General features: G+C 38.9%; 2 protein-coding genes across 7 annotated transcripts; one reads left to right on the plus strand and one right to left on the minus strand.

The window, feature by feature from the left end:
• Positions 1-493: 493 nt before the first annotated feature.
• errfi1b (ERBB receptor feedback inhibitor 1b) lies at positions 494-7,971 on the plus strand. Of its 3 annotated transcripts, XM_020620194.1 has the most exons (5): positions 494-697; positions 987-1,097; positions 3,876-4,039; positions 4,624-4,703; positions 5,713-7,971. In XM_020620194.1, the coding sequence occupies exons 3-5, from the start codon at positions 3,993-3,995 to the stop codon at positions 6,708-6,710; spliced, it is 1,125 nt and encodes a 374-aa protein (XP_020475850.1). In that variant the 5' UTR covers positions 494-697; positions 987-1,097; positions 3,876-3,992; the 3' UTR covers positions 6,711-7,971. The 3 variants fall into 3 exon arrangements, with proteins under 3 accessions (XP_020475850.1, XP_020475858.1, XP_020475842.1); XM_020620202.1 differs by lacking the exon at positions 987-1,097 and having other exon boundaries at positions 3,855-4,039; XM_020620186.1 differs by lacking the exon at positions 987-1,097.
• Positions 7,972-9,341: 1,370 nt separating this feature from the next.
• On the minus strand, positions 9,342-25,249 carry emc1 (ER membrane protein complex subunit 1). 4 transcript variants are annotated; one of them, XM_020619476.1, is made up of 23 exons: positions 25,082-25,249; positions 24,497-24,624; positions 24,310-24,375; positions 24,129-24,222; positions 23,914-24,042; positions 21,300-21,426; positions 20,970-21,119; positions 20,374-20,541; positions 19,892-19,963; positions 19,412-19,510; positions 19,052-19,148; positions 18,271-18,387; positions 16,893-16,901; positions 16,320-16,519; positions 15,970-16,119; positions 15,552-15,713; positions 14,935-15,054; positions 14,518-14,655; positions 13,292-13,465; positions 11,972-12,182; positions 11,758-11,842; positions 11,531-11,660; positions 9,342-10,206 (listed from the first exon to the last, which is right to left on the minus strand). In XM_020619476.1, exons 1-23 carry the CDS (start codon positions 25,171-25,173, stop codon positions 10,027-10,029), a joined length of 2,898 nt encoding a protein of 965 aa, XP_020475132.1. In that variant the 5' UTR covers positions 25,174-25,249; the 3' UTR covers positions 9,342-10,026. The 4 variants fall into 4 exon arrangements, with proteins under 4 accessions (XP_020475132.1, XP_020475125.1, XP_020475149.1 ...); XM_020619469.1 differs by lacking the exons at positions 23,914-24,042; positions 24,129-24,222; positions 24,310-24,375; positions 24,497-24,624; positions 25,082-25,249 and adding exons at positions 21,727-21,855; positions 21,942-22,035; positions 22,123-22,188; positions 22,310-22,437; positions 22,889-23,056; XM_020619493.1 differs by lacking the exon at positions 16,893-16,901.
• Positions 25,250-25,502: the final 253 nt, after the last annotated feature.

The following is a 25,502-nucleotide window of genomic DNA, read 5'->3' on the forward strand; positions in this document are numbered from 1 at the left end:
CCTAGACTAACAATTTCTTCTGTGGTTTACGGTTGTGGAAAAAGTACTCACATCCTTTAAATACCACATTATTAGTCAAAATTCTTGATTTAAGCAAATTACACTAAAGTATTAAAAATAAAAGTACTAATTACAATGAATGAGAGTAACTCTATTATTACTGCCGATACTTTAATCCACTATCACTACTTAGCCTAAATGTAGGTTAGTAGATTTTAAAATATGGCATTTTTCTTTGGAAATAAGTAGCACAGAATGAAGTAGCAAATGTAAATATTAAAAAAAATAGTAGGCTACAACAAAAACAAAACATGTAGTTGCTCTCCACCACTGCAATTTTATAAATCATAGGCTATTTTTCTAATATTTAATGTTCTAATATTTAATATTTATCATTTTTAATATTTCCTAACGGTTTTTTTAGTTGTATTTTCCCTTTAAGGCGGTCTGGGGTGGAGTCAGAGGGCTCTGGTCGGTGTCCTGGATGCATTTATAAGGAGATGTGGAAGAGCGCGTCACTGTGACAAAATGAGATTCACCTCCCCAGTGTTGTAGACTGAGGAGGGATGTCGCACGTGGTTCGGCTCTGACTGGGACTTTGGCTCGTGTCACACATTACACAGGTTGTTTCACAGTGGGCAGGAACACGCAGCGCGACCCGGCTTTACGTGATGGAGGGATAGTCTGCACTTTCATGGTAAGACATCCTTTAATGAGCCATGAAAACAATAACTACAATTGTTTTTAAGTCTAATTGTATCAAACTGAGCAATCGGGAGTATTGTTATAGACTATGTGATATGACCGACTGAGAAATCCTTATTTAAAGCCATTTAAAGCCTTAGAAAGCTACTGTGTTGTCCTTCTAGAGGAACTTGCTGTTCAATGTAAAAAATAAAATAAAATAAAAGTCCAAATTACAGTAAATCACAATACTCTTTAACTGGGCTGTTTGTAGCCTAACAACACTCGCCTGTCTGGGTTAGTTGTCCGTGAGCAGCGGGAGAGGTTACTCTTCTGGTCCGCTGCACGGTCCCCTGACGTCCAGTGAAGATCCATCGAGGCCGAATGGTCTGGTACTGCTCGGCCCATCTCGGGTCAGCCGCTAGGGGGGGCTAATAGTCTAGGTTAGTTTATGTGTGAAGCTTGGTGTAGGAAACTAAACTGCATCTATCTCTCTATTCATGTTTAAGTAGAAGTACTAATTCCACACTGTAAAAATACTTTATTACAGGGGGGGAAACTTGAATCAAATGTTTAATAATTTTTTTTTAATGTACTTTGTTATTGCTGCTGATGTATTCATGTATAAGCGGCATTATACTTTTGTTTGTAGCTGGTGTAATTTTTAACTATTCTTAATAAGACTGCAAGAAATGGTGCTTTTCATTAATAAGAGCATGGGTCATTAATTGTTTGGCAATTGTTTGTATAAGAAATTACTCAAATCGTTTGCAAAACCACCAACTGATTGTTTCACCTGTGCTTATATAGGCCTACTTAGCATAATAAATGACTAAAGTGAAGCCTAAATGAGTCAAAATGACAGTCTACAGTACAGCAGTAACAGTTTTTGAGTAAACTGCAATATAATTCATGAGTGAAATGAGCCTGTCAGAAAATATTCACCAGTATTGGCCACATTCAGGAGGATTTAAGTCATGTCCAAAGATTAAAATGGAAAAGTTTTATAATAATATGTTCAGGGTAATATGAATAGTGCAGTGTAGAGTGGCATGCTCTTCAGGGTGTGTTAATGAAGAATAATAATTAAGAAGAGTAAAAATATTGGAAAAATAAAGTGTAAAAATTCAAAGATAACAAATATTGATATGCTAAATAATTATTATGATTAAAATGATATTGTATATTGTTCCAGTATGTGGCTGGCCAGGCGGGCTGTGCAGTATTTATAAGTATAAAAAAGTGAATGAAAAGACTAAATTTCCACACACTGCCAGCACTAAGATGCTATGTTTTGGTCATGGATCTAGAACATAAAAATGTAAAATGTACTTATGTCACAGTTGCAAAGCAAACTACAAGATAAAACTGTTTTGTGCACACTCAGTTAACTTGGTGTTTTTGCAAATGATGAAGAAAGCTCAAATTGCATTCTCCACATGCCACAGGGTTGGGCCCTGCCACTTGTTTCCATTTTCATTGTCAGGTGAAGCAAATGGCTTGGCCCTCACACACCTGGTCCATTAAAAACCAATACATGTACTGGGTATGTTATATCTGTAACAGGTCTAATTTGTTAGTAAACTATAAAGCTTTGCCCAAACCCCAGTCACACATTTAGAATTCCTTTCCTTCAGCCTGTTAGTTAGTGTTACTTGGCCACTAGAGTTGGCAGCAAGTTGTAATTAGATAATGCAAAGCACATACTTTATGCCAGCACCATAATTAAATTATACGTAACGGTCCGGACATTGAATGTCCCGTTGCCTGAAAAAAGTGAGGTGGGGACAGCCAAGGACAACACGCCAAGGCTCTTCATGAGATAAACAAACTTTTTTAGCCTCTGGCTTTTCTTTCAAACAGTGCCAATACATGCAGTCCTCCTGAAGGGGATTTGTGGCACAGCCTCATTCTTTGGCCATGTCTGCTTGTCTCCATGCTGCATCTTCAGTCCCAACCTTATGGGAGAGTTCACTTGGATTTTAAGGCTTGCTTCACTGTGCACCAAAAGTAATACAAAGCCCCATTCATGCCTGAGAGTGGCTCCATTCATGGACACTGAACAGTTGCTGGTAGAATTCCTAATTGTTCAGCGTCTTCCATCTCCGAGGCTCACTAGGGGAAATGACGCCACAATTGGTTGTTTTAAGGATGACATAAATATTCAAATAGATGCATGGATCACTGTTTTTGTTGCATTATGCATGCTCTGCATTGTTTGCTTCCCACATCAACTGTAGACCTAGTAGGCACATGAAACAAAGCAGGACTTTGAAGAGTAAGACTGCAATCTGATAGTAAAATGGAGTTGCCTCCAGGCTAGTGTGTGTGAGGGGGTGGATGGGGGCAGTGGCGGTCCACTAATTAGTGGTTTGTAGGTGAATTTTCACATGATTCAGTTATGCAGACAGTAAAGGAATAGATAGCTAACAGTGTCTTTGATTTAATTCTTACATTTTATTGTGAAATCTGGCTTTGTAATGTAATCGATAGGGGCAGTAAATGTTCATCTGTATTATAAATAATGTTTTAAATGCTAGAGGAGGCATATTTTCAAGTTTGCACTATCAAAGGGATAATATATTGTGAGCACCAAAGCGTCCCAGAACTATTACATTGATATTAAACTAGTTTAGTTTCAGTGTGATGTCTTTAAATTTACTGTTTTTCAAGAGATAGATTAATAAACAAAAATATATTTAATTAGTCCCTGTTGTAAGGGAAGATACTACCGGGTATCATAGTCACAGAGATGAAGGAAGGTGAGGAGTGCTGCTGTCCTCCTGCACCTGCCAGTAGCCGGCTCATCAGACAAATGACCACAAAGAGATACACATGGCAGCTGCCAGAACAGATTGAAGCGATTTATTGGGCATTTGTTGTGACTGCTGCTTTTTTAGAAGCTGGCCCAAAACAATGCAGAGCATCAGGAGTGTAAGTTGTAGGATGAGTGCATGCAGAGTGCACATGCTGGGTGTGCTGGATGGGGTTGTGATGATGTGACTGGAACAAATGGAAGGAGCGATGTTATACAAAAACCAAATGTGAAGGTTTTTTTTTTTTCTTACTTTTAGCGTCAAATGCTTAATTCTGACATACCTGTGATAACAAGGTGTCACTGTTCAAGTGTTCCTTTTTGCTCTGGAGCAGATTAAGTCTCTACCTTTCAGTTTTCTGTTTCCCACACACAGCATACCAGTGGGTAAAGTTAAGCCGTCATGGATTTGATGGAGCTGACTTGTGTTGGAGCTTTAGACCAGTACGGATCTTAGTGACTTTTGAAAAAGAAGCTGCCTTTTTGCCACAGCATGGCCGGGAATCAGAAAAGCTACTGGGGACAGCATGACCTGAACAGGTACACCATTCTGCCATTGAGAAGAGTAAAATTAAATTAAAAAAAGATTGTGAATCTGACATTGAATTGTTATTATTTGGCCATGTTTATTGTATAAAGGGACAGAAACTAACTAATACAATAAAAAAATAAAAAGTTCAGCACCTCACATCTATCCAAATTCTAATCCTCTCCATGTCAAAATCCATCATGATCTTTGAGATTAAATTTTCATCTCAGGAAAAGTAACAGAGGAATAATTCCTCGTCCAGGATGGACAAACGTGCAATAGATAGTGTATATTCTGAGTAGACAGCGTCCCCAGCATGAAATATAACATAAATAATATGAAACTAAATTACAATTTTAGGTAAATAAAGAGCAAAGCTACATGAAAAATATGGTTCAGAGAAGACACTGAGCAAATTGCAATGTTACATAATGTAACTATGTACATTAGACAGAAAACCTGAGCATATGTCCTGGTAACACAGTTGTCACAGTTGTTCTTTCAAATGTAATGACTTACTCATTACTGGTTAAGTGCAGGAATGATTTATACACATCTGCTGTGTATGAATTTCTCAACCTCTCATGCTTTGCAGAGTGTGCTTTGGCCTGAGTGATGACACGGAACACAGCCCAACACAGCTTCAACAACGGCAAACGGCCAAGGAATTTAACTGTGAGTCCTTTACACCAGTTGTACATAGAATTAATTATACAATCATTTTACCTTGGTAGAAAACTACAGACTGACTAATGTCTACAACTAGCACCAGTAAAATGCTTTGTGAATATGACAGAATGTGAGTTAATATTTTAGGAACATTATAATATGCTAATTTTTAATTACTGATAGCTGCTGAAGTTGCTTGAAAAATGAATTGTTATTACAGCATGCTTTGGATGTGGGTGAGTTACATTAGAATTACCTGTTAAACACTGAAACAGAAAGGACCAAAACAAAAATAAGCCAATAAACAGAACTGATAAAATTTTACAGCAGCTGACTATTTTGAATAGCTTGTTAAACAGTTAAAGAGATTAAAACAAGTGCTATAAATTTAATCGGTTTTCTTAAAATCTTGACAAACTGGAGTTTAAATGGTGTTGGACTAATAAAACAGCACATAGACAAGGTTTAGGTGAGTTTGTCATCGGTGGGCTGAGCTGTGTAGCAGGGGAAAAGCGGGGTGAAGGAGGAAGGGAGGCTATCACTCCCTGGGCACCAGCTGCAGTCTGGGGCACGTCGGATGTTTCCACAGAGAAGGTTATGGGAAGCTCTGTTAAGATTATGGCCTGCCCGCAGATAATGACGATTCCTGTGTTAATCAGGGTGTTGTGGCTGATGTTTGACGAAGAGGGTGATAGGTGAAGCGGTTGTGGTTTCCTACATGTTTTTCTTCTTGTTTCCTGTAAGATAACTTCTTTAAAACAGGAAGGGTTTTTCTAACTAGAGTGGGCAGCTCACTCCCCCTGGTATTTTTTTCCCCCTCCTACACTATCTCTAAGAGTTTTTTTCTCATTGCAAGTTGTTTTCCATGTTTCCTCCTCTGAGAGTTGTTTTCCGCTCTGAGGAAAACAACTATGATATCAAAACAAAGCAAGCAAAGCAAGGTTTTTTAGTGTGTAGTGCAATTTAGGATTTCATGAAGACATTGGTTTAATTGCATGGTTATTTTTTTTCCCAGCCAGCATCTCCCTTCCTCAGTCTCCTTTCTACTCTGGCACTTACCGTCTAACATCTGATAACATGCTGCAGCCTCATGAGGGAGACCAGGTGGTCCCTTCTTCCCAGAGACGGACAGTGTTTGGAGACCACCAGAGACAGTCCAAACCCCTGCCGCCTCTGCCTGACCCTGAGGAGCTCATGTCTGATGAAGCGGCTGATAATGAGGTGGAGTTTTTTACCAGTGACCGACAGCGCCTTTTGCCCAAAAGCTGCCCCAAGGCCATATGCAGGGGCAGCAACAGAGATCGTGGCCAAGTAAATCGTGCCTACCAGGAGAGCTTTTTACAAGCTGGTGGTGCTGGAATTGTCTCCATGGCTTTTTCCTGGCCAGGCAGAGAAGACAGAGGAGGCGGGTTTGGAGCCAACAACTGGGAACCCGCTTTCCAGGGAGAAGACTACCAGCATGTGGTGTCAGCAGTTGGGGATCCTTTATGTAGGAAACAGCCAGACCAGCAGCAGTTATCCAGATTTCGTTTTTCATGCTCAGGCTCTGCTTTCCGGCCACATAGCAGCATCAAAACCTGCACCACCGACAAGCCGCAGGTCCCTCCTCGCATCCCCATTGAGCGAAAACCTCCTGCTCTCCCAAAGACCACAGAGGAAGACAAGCCTCCCAAAATCCCTCCAAGGGTCCCTCTAGTCCCACCCTGCCCACCACGTACCCCAAGCCCCAAAAGCCTTCCAATTTATATCAATGGTGTGATGCCTGCCACACAGAGTTTTGCTGCTAACCCAGAATATGTGAGTAAGGCATTACAGAGACAGCAGAGAGAAAGGGCGCCACCTCCAGGTCAGTTTTCTCCCTGCATTGTTCCCATTTTGAAGGATGGCAGACAGGCCAGTGCCACGCACTACATCCTCCTGCCACCGGGACGGCCTGCGTACACGGACAGACGAGAAAGACTCCACAGTGAACCGGCAAGGACAGAAAACACCAGCGTCTGGCAGAACAGATAGATACACTCACTTATTGCATCTGAAACGTGATGACGAGTACAAAATTATGATTCACATTATTAATAACAACCATGTGATAACAAGCGTGTGGAAAAAAACCTGTGCGCTGCATTCACATATCTAATGGCATATTGGAGTTATTTTCAATGACTGTATTCTAACATTACTCACGACGCATCACACTGTGAGGTTTTGGGCTGTTATCGACTGAACACTTTACCAGACAGTATTTTAGCGACACTTCCTTTAGTTCAGCCAAGAAAACATCACAATATTTCAGTATTTTCTCTACTTATGAAGAAATATTTACCTCTTTTAACCTTTTTCAGTTTGGGTTACTGGGATACTGCACTTATCTCAGAGCAAATGGCTTATCAGTCGTCATCACTTTTAAATCTGACAGCCATAGGTTCATATCACTAAAATAAACTGAGCTAATACTATATTTTGTAGAAGTGAGCTAATAATTACTGTAGGTACAAGCTGGGCTTGTACCAAACTGTTCATCCAATGTGCGTTATTTTTTATAACAATGCTGCTTTAAATTCTTACTATAGTCTATTGATAGATTTAATTCTTTGCAGAATCTTTGTCACATTAAGGTAACGATTTCAGGCAAATTTGAAAATGAACAATGTAGCCAAGTTGCATCAAGCTACAATCTCCCTACAAAATGCCCAACATTTTCATTTCAGGCATTGATTCATACTTTATATTCTGTTCTGATGTGCACAGTGTTTAATTTTTTACAAGTACATTCTGTGATGGAAATCCAGACAATAGTAACTTATTCCAACAAAATTCAGACCATATGACTGAAACCTGATATTACTCTTAAATTGATTGACAGGTCTTTTTAAACACTGATAAAAACACTATCCAACAACTAAGCGATTATTGTTTAATGATGCTATTTGCATTTATTCATTTGCAGTTATCAGCTGATAAATAGTAATTATTAATACACATGGCAAACTATTTTAATAATGTCTTTCCATTTAGCACAGATTTTGCATATATGGTCAAAAAAGTGCTGACAGTGATTCCTTCTGTGTGTATGGGCTTGGATATCATGTTACATTTACACTGTTGAGGTGCAGACATGCATCTGTAACCTTTGTTATACCAATAGGTTGGAAGTTCTCATGAAGGTTCTGTCAGATTTGACCTGAGCAAAGGCTGTTTCTAAGTTCATAATTTTGTCAAAAGTAAATCATTATAAAATGTCTATTTATAGAAATAAATTAATTTATTCGTACTATGATTAGTTCACTGTCATTTTTCCACACCAGAACTGTATTGTTTGTGCTTATGGAAAGTGTTTGTTGCTGTTGTTGACATCTCTGCTTTGCCACTCACTGGAACACCTGGAGTCTTTATTAAAGGATTCTCTCAGACTGGATCCTCATGAAAGTACAGCCTTTCTTAGAAAAGAGCAGGAAAACATCCCATTTTTTTTGTTAGTGCTATACATTTAACTAAAACCACTGCTGAAGTGCAAATATTCCAGTAACTTTTCATTTACTGATAAATTGATTCTGCTGTAACATAAATATAATGTACACAAAATTAAATGTGTACCAACAACTATTTAACTTCTCGTTGATAATGCAATTACTGACTTAAAGCTACAGTATACAACTTTTTTCAAATAGTTTTTGTTAAAGAAATCTGCTCCAAAACTTGTGGAGAGGTGCTGTCAAAGTCTCCTGTGACCCAGACTCATTGAGTGCAGAGATATTAACTTCTAAAAGGTTTTGAGTGGGATTTTTCTCTCTAACCAGCCAGAGATTTAAATTTTTTCTACTTGATCAGTAAGTCTTGTTGCATTCTCATTTACTGTAATTGCATAAAGACAAGTATCTGAAGAGCTGGGCAGAGCGTGGTGGAGTAGAGCAGAACGTAGTGGAGCCAGGATTTTCAACCAGTGGTTGGTTGGCAACAGCATTGCAGGTGGTCCCTGCTCATGCATTCAGTAATGTAGTTTCACTGTAGGGTTTTTAAAATTTTTTTTTTTACATGAATTACTTACTCATTGTTCATAAAAAAAATTCATGCAACGATATAACATTTAGAAAAGCCAAGGTGACTTTCAGGATTCAAATATGATCCAATTGGGTCTAGCTACCAGAGGTCCTTGGGTTACCTCTTGGTCAGAATGGTGGTCCCTAGGTCACAGTTAGTTGAAAACCCCTGTAGCAGGGCATATTGGAGCAGAGTGAAGTGATTTGGAGTTTTATGCTAGTGCTACCTTGAGTTGCATATTGTAGTTTTAATGCTACGGTTTAAGGGTCACAGTACATTTTCAGTTGCTTTTGCTGGTTTATATTGAACGCATTTTTGGAAAATGCATTACAATGTACAGTAGGTAAATACAAATTAGCACATTGCCAATATTTTTTTTTTAAAAGTCTTGCAGTTAGACTAACGGATCGTGTTTACTTTCGAGGCTTCAACAGTTCTTTCGGCAAAGTTTGGGAAAGCAGGGAAATCACTAAACCCGGGGTTCTGAGAAATTTTAATGGGGCATCAACAGCTGCTGACAGTGAATCAAAACTGCTCACAGGCATATGAGCTGCAAGATGATCGATGAACAGAAAGTAAAGCCTACTGTTGGTTATTTTACTTGTTCAACCACATGATGATGGTGAGTGTGGCGTGCCTTTTGTGGGATAGTCTTCAAGAAAGCATTAATAACCATGCCCTGACCATGCCACAGTGTCCACTCACACTTCATATTCTGTTCGAGGGCCATCAAACCAAATGGCATTTAGGCATCATGATGACTTTGCAGGTTAAAAGTACAATACCATATAGGCATGGTCTTGTACTAAATCATGCTCACGTGTTACACTGAATTCTCTCTTTTCTATGACCTCCAAATTTATTAATTCTCCATTAGAACAGTCTAATGAAGCAGAAATGTCACAAATATAATCTTAATGAAACTAACAACTATCTAACTTTGAGGTGTTGGAGTTTCTAAACTCCACAATTTAATAAAGTCTGATTCATTCATTTGTAATCAACTAGTTATTAACATTTAATCAAAATGACGTGGCAGAAAAACAATTATTCTACTATGTAATAATTCCTTGTGCTTGCAAAATAAGTTAAAAAATAAACACATAAAACTTTTACTAATCCCTCCATTCGCTCCCACCCCACCGTACCCTCACCCCTGCAGTTCCTTGTGGGCCTTATTGACCTTTGACCTGTTTTCTTCTAAAGGCATGGCCTCAACCGTCTCATCTCCTCGGGCTGAGGTCCTTTGTGCAGCCTTGGGGCTGTCAGAGAGGTGATTTAGGCAATCGCTTTACCGCCATGCCCGGTTGAGCAGTTTGACTTCTGCCAGTCGTTTGCTGATCATGGTGGCAAAAAAAAGGGCGAATAGTACGCTGCTGATCAGCATGTAGTCATAGTCATCTTTTAGTACATCAAACTGCTTCGAGGGGTACACACGTGTGTGGTAGATGTCGAGACCATACGCCACCACCTGCAAAGATAAAAGAAACATTGTCAGTTTAATTTAACTGAAATGGGGAAGCCATGTGCTGACTCTACACCAGCTGCACATGTATTTATCCATATTTTCTTTCCCGTAATTTGAGACCTTACCTCAGTGTGCGTCTAAATCTCTGCAATGGGAGTTCAGAACCAACCAATACATAGAAGTCATATTTTCTGTATAACCATTATTTCCAAACTATGCAAAGGTTATCCTATACAGTACTGTGCAGAAGTCTTAGGCCACCATTAGATTTGATGTTTTAGCAATGGTATGATTATACAGATTTATTTCTCAGAATACAACTAGAAAACTAGGAAATGTGTACACAGTATTAATAAAACAAAAATGTCAAAAATAATAATAATAATAATAATAATCAGCAAACAAACTGGATGTGGTATTCGAGCTGTTGTAAAGAAATATAAACAACCTGGAGAGGTCAAGGATGAAAACAGGAGTGGAAGACCAAAATAACTGTCAAAATCTGATAAGATTCTCAGAATTTCTTCTTTGAGAAATCAGAAGAAATCCAGCAAGGACCTTGCTCAGCATCTGGCAGCTTCATCTGGATGCCAAATTGATCCTTCCACAGTCTGAAGAAGCTCGATCAGGAGCGGCCTTTGTGGAAGGACAGCAGCCAAGAAATGACTTTTTCAGAAAGGGGACAGAGAAAAGAGGTTGAGATATGCAACAGCCTGCAAAGATTAGGGTGAAGATCAGTGGAAAAGAGGATTATGGGGTGAAGAGTGGAAGTTTGAAATTTTCAGGTGTAGTCGTCAACAGTATGTGAGAAGAAGAGTTGGAGAGAAGTGGCAGAAGGAGTGAAACATGGTGGAGGGTCTGTCATGGTTTCCAGACTTCAGGATAGTCTCCCCCAAAAAAATTCAAGCTGTGCAAGGGACATCACACTAAATGCTAAAACTTTGTGTTTTTAATATTGTATACAGATTTCCTGTATGTTATATCTTAATAAAGAGACTGAGAAATAAATATAAATGATCATTACAACCTTGCTAAAACAGCCAAACTAATGGTGGCCTAAGACTTTTGCACAGTACTGTATGTGAATGTTTGTTTTTCCTATGACCTTTATGGCCTAGCATATTTTAGAAAATAAATATCATAAATTGAAAATTTGTAAATGAAATCCTGACACAAGGAGGCAACTCAAGAAAAAAAAAAAAAAAAGAGACTCTTTCCAAGGCATCTGTCCAATCATTTTATAATAACACAAATGACTGCTAAATGAAATGCTGACTTTGGTAATCGTCATATAATACATTTGTCATTATTGTGATAGCAGACTCACCAGACAAGTTGACTCAAGGCCAGAGGGGGCGGTGTAGATCCCTCGCACTCTTGATACAGTCTGATTGTAGTTGACGAACCACTCTGTACGGATCAGCAGCTCTGGTGAGTAGGGTATCAGGTTCTCTTCACTGGAGATTAAGTGAACAGGTTAGACAGATGACAACAACAGAAAAAAAAACAATAATCAGTGAAATGTTTTAAATGAAATCTGACTGAAGAGCGTACCGGCTTTGCTCTGACACTATTTCTGGCCTCCGAGGGTCAAGGAACATCTTGGGTAATGATAAAATCCCTCCAGCTGGCAATCCAACTGTGACAATGCAACCCCCACCCCCCGAAAAAAAAAGTTGATTTATTAGAAAAAAGGTGGGTTATTCTGTAAACTGTATCAAAATAAAAAAAATATCTGGCAGCAGCAACACACGGCACTGAAACTCACTGAGCAGGTGGCGGCTGGTGATGCCCTTTTCAGTCAGGGTGGCCTCCATGGTAGAAATGGAGGAGGGGAAAATGTAAGACTGCTGAAGCACCTGAGGAGCATGTGGCCGATCCAGTGAGCTGAAGGCAGTGCTGTTGTAGAGCTCCATTCCTTCATAGAGTTCAATAACCGAGAACTCGTTCCTGCGAGACTTGGTGCTCCAGTATTCATACTGTGGAGTCAAACAGAGCCAGGAGACACATTCAGTAATCAGATCACCTGTCTGTAGTCAATCTTCATTTACAGAGCAAACACTTATTACACCACTCGAGTCATTTCTATACACCTGCCATGAGCTAAAAGACCCATTTAGAAAATGCTAACACCCTGGTGCAAAATATTTTTATCAATTTCTCTTCTGCTTTTACTTTTATTCAGTCTCATATCTTCACAAGCAGGTTGAGCAGGTTGATTTTGGGCCGATCTGCTGGATCGCTGATTTTTTTTGCAATGTGTGATCGTTAATGGTGTACTATCAAATAAGCTTTTATCTTCCACCAGATCACCACAGAACAGTTACACCAACAAATTTGCTGATGACTCTGTTATTGTTTCTCTTCTGAATGGTGACGCACCTGATCGTGGCCAGGTAGTGACAGAGTTTGCGGAATGGGAACATCAACATGGCCAAAACCAAGGACATCATCTTTGATTTCAAATAAATAAATCGGTCATCTCCCTGTGTTGTTTTCAATGGTCAGGATACTGAGGGGGTGATCCAGTCCAAATACCTGGACTAGGTTACTGATAACCTATCCATGAGAGGGTGTATTTTCTTTGCAAACTTCGTAGGTTTGATGTGGACAACACTTTTATAGTAATGTGTTACTCATGTTTTATTATTTTTAAGTTGGTATAGGCTTTTGTCCTTTAAAAATCAGAACTGGTTACAGAGTAATGTCAATACTTGCAGTAAAAAGCTTACATGTGTTTAAAAACAAAAAAAAAAAGCCAAGTCAATTGTGGCCGTTTACAGCCATCCTCTGTGCACTAAATTTTGGTTGCTCCCTTCTGGATGCAGCCTGGATGTAGCCTACAGAGATGCAGAAGGGCTCTTTTATCTCGGTTTCCATCAGCTTTTTAAACAATGCTTTGAGACAATTGAAGTTATTTATCATGATTGGTATTTGTTCAGGGAGGGTGACAGCGATTTTTTTGTGTGTGTGTTTTATGTTTTTATGATTGTGATGTGACAATGTCTGTGTGCTACCGGCTGCCCTGCAAATTGCCCCTTGGGGATAAACCTTTTGACCTTTGGCTATGATGATCACTAATACTCACCACCACCCAGTTTTCAGAGTGCACGACATGCACCGGTCCTCTGGCCTTCCTCTGAACAGCCTCATGGATGATGCGACCAGTCACACCATCAAGCAGGAGGATCCCAACAAAGCTGCGCTCTTGATGCAAGTCTGTGCTCTCAGTCACCACTGCCAGTAGATTGGGGTTCAGGTACTATAAAAAAAAGATATTAGATAAAAGACACAATTCTGCATATTAAATCAAGGTAAAAATATGTATTCTGTTCACAGATGCACATTTTAGGTCAAATCCCATGTCACTCCCTAAGACCTAAATTTAAGAATCTTTAGAGCCTGACTCATCATTTTCCCTCCCAACCATAACTGTTTGGTATGATTTGCTTACTGTCACATATTTATGCCTGTGAGTAGTCTATATGAATATATAACATAATGAACTGAATATAAATAACAATGCTGTATTAACAGGACAATCAGTTACTATTATTTATTTTGATAATGTACAGTAATTTAATGTGTGTTGCCAACTACAGATGGGGCATTTTGGATGGTCATTTAAAAAAAAAAAAACATAAATAAATAGAAATATAGGAACCAGTGAATCGCTAAAGAATAAAGAAGGCTATGACTGTATCATTTTGTAATTATATATTTACTGTCTCCGCGATCAAATGTAACAAAATACATGGAAATTCATAAACTAAAAAAAAAACATTTGCTATATATATATTTGCATGACTGTAGTGTTGTCTGCCCTGTCACCTGTTGAGCCAGGGCGAGACATCTCAATACAGATTGAGAGATCATCATAAAACCAGTGATGCATATGGGATGATTCCTAATGATATTGGTGATCTCCTTTACCTGTGGTGCCACTGACAAGGCTCTATGCTGTGCAAAGTTACCAAAATGTTGTTTCTTTTTTTCTTTGTCCAGTACAACTGATTGAACTCCTTAACAGGGGTCACAATGTTGTATTGTTATTGTATATTTCAAGAGTTGAGTAAAGAGTGAAAAAAAGAGAGAGAGAGGGTGAATATGAGTCACTGAGGAAACAGTGACATGACATACAGCATTTTCGGAAAAGATGAATTCACAGTTTATACATCAGAAGACAGGAAGTGACTGAAGTGGGAAAGACAAAATACTGACCAAACTCAGAGCATAAATAAGAGCAATTATATACTTCTAAAAACTTTCTCAACACTATTTCCAAAATACAGGTTTTAGGGCGAGTTACTATACCTTATAGAGGACACTTCGGTCTCCCATTACTCTGCCCTGGGAGTGTACATGCTCACTGGGCCTTTTGCCTTTGACAGAGACAATCCTCTGTGCCTCAGCTGGAATGATGACTTCCCAGATCAGCTCAGTTGACAGGTCCTGGGAGCACAAAAATCATCAGGATTCATTTTTTGCACATCAGCATGTAGTTTCAGCATCATGTCAAAGAAGCTCACTGGGAGAATAGAAACAATACTATAAAGCATTTGTTATGAAAATATATTTGAGGGTTTCTTGATCAGTTTTTATTACTGAACTATGGAATAAAATCATCACTGCTATAAAAATGCTACATGCTTTGTCACCATCTTTAGCAACCACAAGCTAATGCCTGGTAGTGGCCAGGCTTTCTAAAAGCTTGTCAATAACAAAACTTGCCTTTCGCAGCCTATAGCCAGAGAGTTTTCCCTGGCTGGAGTCAACAAGGTAAAAGAAAATGGATGAGGCCATCTCCTGGAGCTGCTGCAGTACATTCTTTGTGGAAGGAAAGGTAGACACCTGTGGAAAATCAGTAAGATGGATGCAGTTCTTATGAGCCACTTAAGGGAAACCAATATCTGTGTTTGTACTGTGAGAAAAGAAGAAGAAGAAGAAGAAAAGAAAAAGATCTGCGTCACCGAGTGTCGGTCTGATGGGTCTAGATGTTATGACCCTGGCCTTTTATCCATTTCTCTTCTGTGACTCACCCTTTTATAAGTATTCAAAATCACCTGTATGGATGCTCATCTGGGATTGGCTCCCAACTCCTCAACTGCCTATCAACAGCCTGTACTTATGTCGTTTTTGTGGTTTCAGTTTATTCCTTGTAAAAACACCCCAACTATTTTATTAAATATCCTGCCATAATCTCGTCTATCTGGGTTTTCCTTTACTTCCTTTTCCCCTAGCAAGGTGGGTCATAACAGTGGATATGAAGAAAAGTGGCTTTGAGACAAGACACTGAATATGTAATAATTAATTCAGGATGTCAATCTTATTTACTGTTTGGCACTGACCTTGAACTGGTCATCAATGAGAAGTAAGACCTTAGCATAATCCTGGTCCATAAGTGGCAACATGAGTGATTGAAGTATTGGCTGAGGCAGAGCGGGTGGAGTGATGTGACTCTTTCTTCCAAAGATGGGATTGAATACATGAAGTGTGGCCAGTCCTGAGTCCTGATTTCAAAAAAACATTACAGAAATGGCAGAAATAACAGCACACTATTTCTACAATCACACAGGTTAGACCAAGGTTTTCCTTTCAAGTGCTGGTAACAGCAGGAGGAAAAACATATTCAGCTATTACTGTACATACATAGTAAAGCCATGCTCAATTAAAAACTCCTGCACTCCATCAACTGATCTGATTTTACTGTGAAGCAATTTGCCTTATTTATATCTGTGTGGTCCACAATCTCTTGTTATCAGATACCTTGTCTTTGATGAGTAGTGTGCACTGTGGAGGATGAGGGAAGTGCGCAGTGGTCCGCTGCACCATTAGCTTGAAGGCTGCATTAGGAGGGATGTTATCCAGGTAGTGTCTCCATAAAATATTTCCAGTCTTGCTGTCTATTCCAAAGAGCTTAACGGTAGGGGAAAAACAGTAGAACTATGAACAGACACTGTCCTGACTGAACAGGCTGAATCTATTTATTAGTGTTCAATTTTACTTTAGGCCTGACTGATCCTAAGCAAGATAAAAAGAAACTGTGCAGCACAATTCGTCTCTCCTGAAACACTACTGAGCAGTAGTGTTTCTGGAGAAAAGCTTTATTCTTGTACCTTTCCAGATGCAGTAACCATAACCATCATCTTCTGCAAGTTGAACTCATCTCTAGAGAGGTTCTCAATGGTCACATCATTTTTAACTTGACTACGAGGCTTCCGTGCGTTGTAGAACAGCTTCCACAGGTGGGCAGTCCAGGCCTGCAGCAGGATGAGTTGAGAGCACAGCCTCTTCATCACCATGGGCATCAGGCCATCTAAGTGAATTACAATGAGAACATAGAGGCTGCTTAAAGAGTTTCAGTGGATTCACTTCTGATTTAAGGATGTAACCTGACTATCACGGCTTGTTAAACCTTTCTTGCTGTTGAACACTGTCATTGCAAGCAAAGCACAGGTGTACCTCACAATAAAAGGCTCTATAGATCATGGTATGTGTAAAAACCACACTACTGTTAAAAAAAATGTTTAGCAGCATACTACATCATCATCATCAAAACTACATAAAAAAGGACTTGTGCAAATTATGATTTACAATCTGTAGAAATATTATTTCAGTCAACAACCAGAAACTGTGTGCTTAAGACAAGCAAACAAGTTTTATTGAATAAGAACAGAGAATTATGTTACCTTGAATTGCTGGATCCAAATGCAGCAATAAAACCAGGACAAAAATAAAAGAAAGTGAAGCTAACAGCAACCAAGAGATTCATGACCTCAACACAACAAATACTTAACTGGCCACCTTCCTGTAGCCAGTGCAAAAATAATAAAAGAAAAAAAGTACTGGTGATTAAATGTACATGCTGGGCAGCTGAAGTAAGGCACAAAAGTAAAAGCAACAATTCAATGAACTAAATGATCTCATGCCACGAGATATTGCAATATTAAAACGTGACGATATTATTCGTTGAGGAAAAAGCTGCCTTGTGAAATCAGTACATAAGAAAACCAGAGCAGCAGCCAGTGTCACAAAGTGTGACAGCAAAGTGATGGTACGTTGTAGGTGTGTACGATACGGCAATGTTGTGATGAGTCGACGTGAGTGGCTTCATTCACATTTCCAGCCTGTGAGTTTCTATTGTTTTGGTTTGCGATGCTGCTAATGTAGCCAACTCAACCTAGCACCAATTCTACCACCGTGTCTGCATCGATGGATGAAAAACACAGTGTAACATCCAGTACTAACAAAAATGCATGGTGTGCCATTATGGTGCTTTAATTGTGGCCCAAATTCCTCAGTGAATAACAGTGAATGCTCATGCTAACAAGGTAAACAAAAAAAGTCTTCTTCCTGTGGGTGTCCATGTCCCGATCATCTCCTGTACGTGATTGGTCAACACAGCACCTTAGCTGCATGATGCCACCATCTGGTGCGGTGCGGGTGAAGATAGCAAAGGTCACACACACAAGTTAGAAGCTCATGCATAGTTAAAAGGTCTGAGGAGAGTCATGTGAAATCATGCAGGAGAGAAGCCAGTCAGTTGAGTTTGTGGCAGAACCTTTTACAGTGCTTACATCTTGTTGTGTTTTACTGTATACGATGATTCATACTCAGAAAGTAGACCTGACATTCATTACAAGATGATTAGTTAAAACATTTCAAAATGTACCTCCATTATTTTGTAACTTGGTTGAATAAAATATTTTTCCAGTTATATATTTTGTCATTGTTCAAGAGTTCTTAAAAATAGAGTTAAAATATCATCTCATCTCGTGAACCCAATATCATGTATTGTCTCATGAACAAATGTATTGTCACACCCCTAATAGCTAATGCATGTAGATTATTGGAACATAAATGTCAAATCGATTAAACAACCTTTAAAAAATAAACCTAGGATCAGAAATTTGACAACTGTCCTGATAGGAGAATTAGAGAACTAATGAAAATAATAAATATATACAAACAATAAAATGCCGAATACTAATACATAGCTGAGATTAGTGCTTAAAGCGGGGAAATCCGGAGTAAAACAATGAAAAGCAGGTTTAGTTTGAGATTTACCTGCTTTTTTGCCGAACTCCCCTTCCAGCTCTGCCTGCGTTCCTGTGAGGGGCAGATCCACCATTTCCATTGTCACTACGTCTGACAGGGCCTCCTCTCTTGTCCACATTACACGCCCTGGAAAACAAGACTTGTTATTGTTCTGCAACCATTCATTCCACTTTCCACACCCTGTGACAGCATGGAGTTTGTGCTGATCCTTCCCATGAATTATGACATGGCTAAATGTTTCACCCCTCATGCTTATGGAAAGGAAAAGATTATATGCACATTATAAAACAGAGCTTGCTTGTACTCCACACAGTGGTCAGATGTTGGCAGTATTCATGATCATTAAGAGATGGAACATACCTCAGTGTTATCATGTGGCAAAGCATGGCTCACAAGTCTCTTTTCACTTTGGAAAAATGTACTAGTCTCATCAGTAAACACAATGAGGGCTGGATTCTTCACATATGTAAATCTAACGTTTTACCTACTAATTATTAGCTAGGTGTCATATGCAGATCACTGTATATGAATTCCAAGGCCTCCGTTTTTATTCTTTATGAAAACCAAAAGGCCCAGACATTAGTGTAGTTGTGGGATCCTGGCAAAAAGGTCAGCTTATTTTGTCTGTTACTGTTTTACTGCCAGCCAGAGTTTAAAATTGTCGAACCTTTGCACCCCTCAGTGATGGAATCAAAAAAGCACACAATGGCAGACGGCATTATAAACATCAGCACAGAGTGACAAGACACTTTCCAAAACTGACAAAGCTTTGTGTATTTGCCAACCATACCTGGCTGCTGTATGAAAGTGAGCGTGTGGTCTTCTGTCTGCACCATGACCCTGTAGCCAACCGAGTCATCTTTCTTGAGGAATGCCTGCACATACAACTGCAAGACAGAATAAATGTTAATGAGATCAGAAAACCTTTGTTAACACCCTAAAGCTCAATGTACTGTACCTGCACTACCATTTAAAACTTTGGACACACTTTCCCATTCAATTCAACAAGGAAGTGTGTCCAAACTTTGGAATGATCGTTTAAGTCATCTCACAAACTAAGCTGATCTGCTATGAGAACAATCATGTTAAACTTTATGTAAAAGCCATGGTTGCTTTATCAGCTACTTGGGGGGAAAAAAAACAGACATACCTTCTCTGGTTTCCCACCATTAGGATCTATATTGAAAATCAGTGTTGTGTCTAGAAGCCTGCGTCCAGTGTCTGCACTAAAGAGGTTAACGCTGCAAGCCTACGAGGAAGAAACAGACTGTCACATCTTTCATTGTGGTTAAAAAAAAAAAAAAAAATTATACTTTTTTTTTTTTGACATACTGAATGAAGCGCAAGAGACTAATTCATTTGATTAATCACACTCAAATGCCTTAACAAATTTGTTTCCATAAGGCCATATAAAAAGCCTGACTAAGTGTTGCTCATCTTCAGAGCACCACATCAGATTTGTTCATCCCTTAATATACCAATCAGACATCAAGAACACAAAAGGATAACTAAAAATGTTCTGAACCTGTGGACACATACTGTTATCCAAGGTCCGTATTGTTTTCCAAGAGAGCACAACAGCAAATCACACACTTAACAAATCTAAATGTATGATTTCTCATTAACTTACAGTTCTATTCTTGGGTGACATCACAACAGCAACAGTCTTTTCTCCAGTGGTTGCAAATGAGGCCAGCATTGCCTATGAATCGAGACAAAATTATGTACAAAATGATATTTTTATTGTAGCTAACAAGTGCAATACATGTTAGTATGACACACTGAGACTTATACTTTTTAAATTTGGTATTAAAAGACATATAAAGTACTACATTTTGGAGAACATCAGCTTAAAAGTAAGGACATTTTAGAAGTGACAGAAAATACATTGGTATCTGTAATATTTCGTTGTAAAGATGTTACTTGCCATTTTCATCTGACAGTGAAATATCTCAAATAAAGCCTGGTGACATACACATGTACTGTAACTGAAGCTTAGATGCGCGACATACACTCTTGAAAAGCAAATATTAGAAACAACAAGTAGCCTGACTTCGATGAATCTCAATCATGTAAAAGACAGAAGTGCAGTGTAGAGGAGGAGCTACGTACAGGCTTGAAATCCCTCAGTGAAACTATCTGACCATTGTTGAGCTGGAGAAGCAGGTAATGTTCAGACCCAAGCTGAAGAAAGAACTCTGACAGTGGTGGGCGAGCTGGGTTGGGCTGTGTGGACAACAGTCCTGGACGGAAGCCTGGGTAAATGTCAAGTCCCAGTGACTAGAGGAAGACAAATTGTGGCATAAAAATGATGAAAATCATTCACATAGAAAAAAAGAGGCTGGTACAAAGACAAAATGTTTTATTGTATATGTTAAGAAATACAGAGAAAAGAGAGAAATGAAGACCAACCCACACTAGAGCAGCAGGCACACGTTTATATGCACTTACAAAAACAACCAGATTACTCAGAGAAATGAAGAAACCTGGTTACCTGTGTACATGGAGAGAAATGAGTGCTCTCCTGAAGAAATCATGTTTCTCTAAACCTCTACTCTTGATTATGGAAACTAGGTTTCTCATTCACACGTCTTTAAAGAAATTATTTTACTGGAAAAAAAAACTGTGGTTGCTTAAGTGCCTCTAAATGTAGTGATGGTTACTTCACAAAATGGATAAAAAAGGTTTTGTTTTATTTTGGTGGGTACCTGCAGAGAGATCTGAGTCATCTGTGGCTGCACGTGTAAGTCAAGCATGTAGAAGGACGCAGTTGCTGAGTCCACGCATGTCAACATTCCCTGGCCGACCACTGTACAGCTGGCCCTTATGCTGGACAGCCATGGAGCTTTGACAGAAATCTGAAGACAACACAATGACAGTGGCAGAAATGTGGAATTTTAATAATATATTAGAACATACATTTGGTTTGCTTGATGTATTTAAAATAATATTTGTGTTTTATTATTCCTCTAGGTGTTAAAATAATCATATTCTACAATGCCCTTCAATACTTTAGGGCTACTGTAATTCAAGATTACCTGTTTGATTATCTCTCCATCGTCCACGCTGTAAGCAACAATAGTAATATGGGAATGAGGAACAACTCCCAGTACATAAACCTCACCATTTCCACCAGAGTACACAGCCTGGTAATCCACAGTCTCACTGTAGGGATAAGAAAAAAAAAAAAGAGTCATTTATGAAGTGTTTTAAAATGCCAACCTTGTATGTAGAGGTAACCCAAAATGATGACTAAATAATTAAATGTCACATACTGTATGTATCCATTAATTCACTATTGACTTGAGAAATTTTTTATAATCTGCTCTTCTTGATCCAGTACTTCATTACCTTGTTTCAAACACACTACTGTCATTCCTCCAATCATATACCATTACCATTATTTAACGAGCTATTAAAAAGCTATAAATCTTGACATAATAACTTTAAAACACAGTCATTTACCTTTCTGGAAGATTCTCTATCCATCTCTGATGACCATTAGAAAGGTAATGGAGAGAGATGGCAGTTTTCTTCTGAACAGCCATATATTTCACTGTGTCTTGCTGTCCAACTAAACATGCCGACTGGAAACTAAAAGGTGTAACAAAAGCAGTTAACATCAGATCAAAATAAGGACAACAATATACTAAATCACTGACAGTCAAGGAAATAATCACCTTCCAGGGTCAAGCACAACCTCCCAGTTCAAACCACCAACATTTGTCTCCCAGGAGCGCAGCAGACGGCCATTACCAATCACCAGTACTGCGTCTAAGAAACAAGAACAACATGATGAGTTATGTGGCTTCATTGAAAGAACTAAACATCTTATAAGCTCAGTGCAATGACAAAAATCACCTTGTCCATGTTGCAAAAGAGCATCAATGTTTCCCTCTGGCCCAGCCTTATCTACATGCCGCCAAACTGTAACAGACATTTATTAAGCAGTAATATAATTTAAAAAACTAAGTCAACCAACAGGTTATTCATTGTTGTGGACTTGGCCTAATAGGATTATATTACAACAGACGAACAAAATACCCACAAAGCTCTCCAGTCCTGGTGTTGAGGGCAGCAAAAACGTTCTTCTCCGTTGCCAGAAGAACTTTTTTGGATGACTGCACGTGTATGTCGAAATGAGAAAAGCGAACCTTGCCTACATATTGCTGCCTCCTGCGAATCACAAGACACAGGTTTTCAGAGGGCAACAAGCTGGTTTATAATTATAGCTAAATCACTGTTTCTATCGGTGCCAGCATAAAACTCCAGTGATATGACACACGGCTCATTACTACCATATTATCTTTTTTTTTTTATCAGATGATCATATTTGTTACAATGTTTTCCATTCTTCCATTCTTCTTTTCACATTTCTTCACTTAGTTTACTAGGCCATTGATTTTCATATGGTAAATAAAAAATTTGCTAACAACACCCGAGATAAGCCAGCAAACAAAACATTTTATATTCATTGCAATGTTTTTTTTTGGCCTGTTCTATCACAGTCCACCCCAAACACACCGGGTCGCAGCTAGTGGCTGTGACAGGTGTTAGCATTAGCTTCACAATGAAACATGGCCCTAATTGGCACAAACATTTGGTTCGCTCTCTAGATTCCTCTTACCAGTCAAATTTTCCTACTTGATCCTCAAACACAGCCTCGATAGTGCTGCATAAAATAATACATTTGAGGCACAATAAAACCAGCTTTGTCATTGCAGCAGTAGCTTTGACTTGCTCTTCAAAAGAAGGAGGAAGGCGGAAGTTGACTGGATTTCTTTTTTGTCTGGTGACGGACAGGTGCTGCCCCCTATCGCTTAGAATTATACATAGCGCCAACAATGCAGTGATGAATATGCTTAAAGTTTAACTGTCGAGGAAGCTCAAATAACATAATGTAGCAATAATGTGGTTCCGTGTTATACATAGGTCTCCTTTAATCTTTTTTGTATGCAGCAACAAATTTGTTTAACATTTTTATGTGTGTGTGTGTCATATATTCTACAATAAAAATGGGTTACTTATAAGTATTTTGAAAGGTAATTCAGAAAAAAAGAAAACAGAAATACTGTGGGCAATACAAGACACAGTGGATCATAGGCTACAAGGAGAACCTACACATATAGTTTTCTTATAATGAGTTTGATTTATGACATGCAAATTTGTGACGCATTCCTCATTTTTAACCTAGCCACAGGGGTTGCAAGCCAGTGACTTGTATGCCGGTCCCAAGCCTGGCTAAATACAGAGGGTTGGGTCAGGAAGGGCATCCAGCGTAAAAACATGCCAAATTTAAGCATGGAAATCATCAGTGTGAATTCCATATCGGATCGGTCGAGGCCCGGGTTAACAATGACCGCCACCAGTGCTGTTGACCTACAGGGTGCTGGCGGGTAAAATGCCAACCTTGTATGTAGAGGTAACCCAAAATGATGACTAAATAATTAAATGTCACATACTGTATGTATCCATTAATTCACTATTGACTTGAGAAATTTTTTATAATCTGCTCTTCTTGATCCAGTACTTCATTACCTTGTTTCAAACACACTACTGTCATTCCTCCAATCATATACCATTACCATTATTTAACGAGCTATTAAAAAGCTATAAATCTTGACATAATAACTTTAAAACACAGTCATTTACCTTTCTGGAAGATTCTCTATCCATCTCTGATGACCATTAGAAAGGTAATGGAGAGAGATGGCAGTTTTCTTCTGAACAGCCATATATTTCACTGTGTCTTGCTGTCCAACTAAACATGCCGACTGGAAACTAAAAGGTGTAACAAAAGCAGTTAACATCAGATCAAAATAAGGACAACAATATACTAAATCACTGACAGTCAAGGAAATAATCACCTTCCAGGGTCAAGCACAACCTCCCAGTTCAAACCACCAACATTTGTCTCCCAGGAGCGCAGCAGACGGCCATTACCAATCACCAGTACTGCGTCTAAGAAACAAGAACAACATGATGAGTTATGTGGCTTCATTGAAAGAACTAAACATCTTATAAGCTCAGTGCAATGACAAAAATCACCTTGTCCATGTTGCAAAAGAGCATCAATGTTTCCCTCTGGCCCAGCCTTATCTACATGCCGCCAAACTGTAACAGACATTTATTAAGCAGTAATATAATTTAAAAAACTAAGTCAACCAACAGGTTATTCATTGTTGTGGACTTGGCCTAATAGGATTATATTACAACAGACGAACAAAATACCCACAAAGCTCTCCAGTCCTGGTGTTGAGGGCAGCAAAAACGTTCTTCTCCGTTGCCAGAAGAACTTTTTTGGATGACTGCACGTGTATGTCGAAATGAGAAAAGCGAACCTTGCCTACATATTGCTGCCTCCTGCGAATCACAAGACACAGGTTTTCAGAGGGCAACAAGCTGGTTTATAATTATAGCTAAATCACTGTTTCTATCGGTGCCAGCATAAAACTCCAGTGATATGACACACGGCTCATTATTACCATATTATCTTTTTTTTTTTAATCAGATGATCATATTTGTTACAATGTTTTCCATTCTTCCATTCTTCTTTTCACATTTCTTCACTTAGTTTACTAGGCCATTGATTTTCATATGGTAAATAAAAAATTTGCTAACAACACCCGAGATAAGCCAGCAAACAAAACATTTTATATTCATTGCAATGTTGTTGTTTTTTTTGGCCTGTTCTATCACAGTCCACCCCAAACACACCGGGTCGCAGCTAGTGGCTGTGACAGGTGTTAGCATTAGCTTCACAATGAAACATGGCCCTAATTGGCACAAACATTTGGTTCGCTCTCTAGATTCCTCTTACCAGTCAAATTTTCCTACTTGATCCTCAAACACAGCCTCGATAGTGCTGCATAAAATAATACATTTGAGGCACAATAAAACCAGCTTTGTCATTGCAGCAGTAGCTTTGACTTGCTCTTCAAAAGAAGGAGGAAGGCGGAAGTTGACTGGATTTCTTTTTTGTCTGGTGACGGACAGGTGCTGCCCCCTATCGCTTAGAATTATACATAGCGCCAACAATGCAGTGATGAATATGCTTAAAGTTTAACTGTCGAGGAAGCTCAAATAACATAATGTAGCAATAATGTGGTTCCGTGTTATACATAGGTCTCCTTTAATCTTTTTTGTATGCAGCAACAAATTTGTTTAACATTTTTATGTGTGTGTGTGTGTGTGTGTGTCATATACTCTACAATAAAAATGGGTTACTTATAAGTATTTTG

The sequence above is a fragment of the Monopterus albus genome, unplaced genomic scaffold (assembly GCF_001952655.1).
Source record: "Monopterus albus unplaced genomic scaffold, M_albus_1.0 scaffold6.1, whole genome shotgun sequence".
Lineage (NCBI taxonomy): Eukaryota > Metazoa > Chordata > Actinopteri > Synbranchiformes > Synbranchidae > Monopterus > Monopterus albus.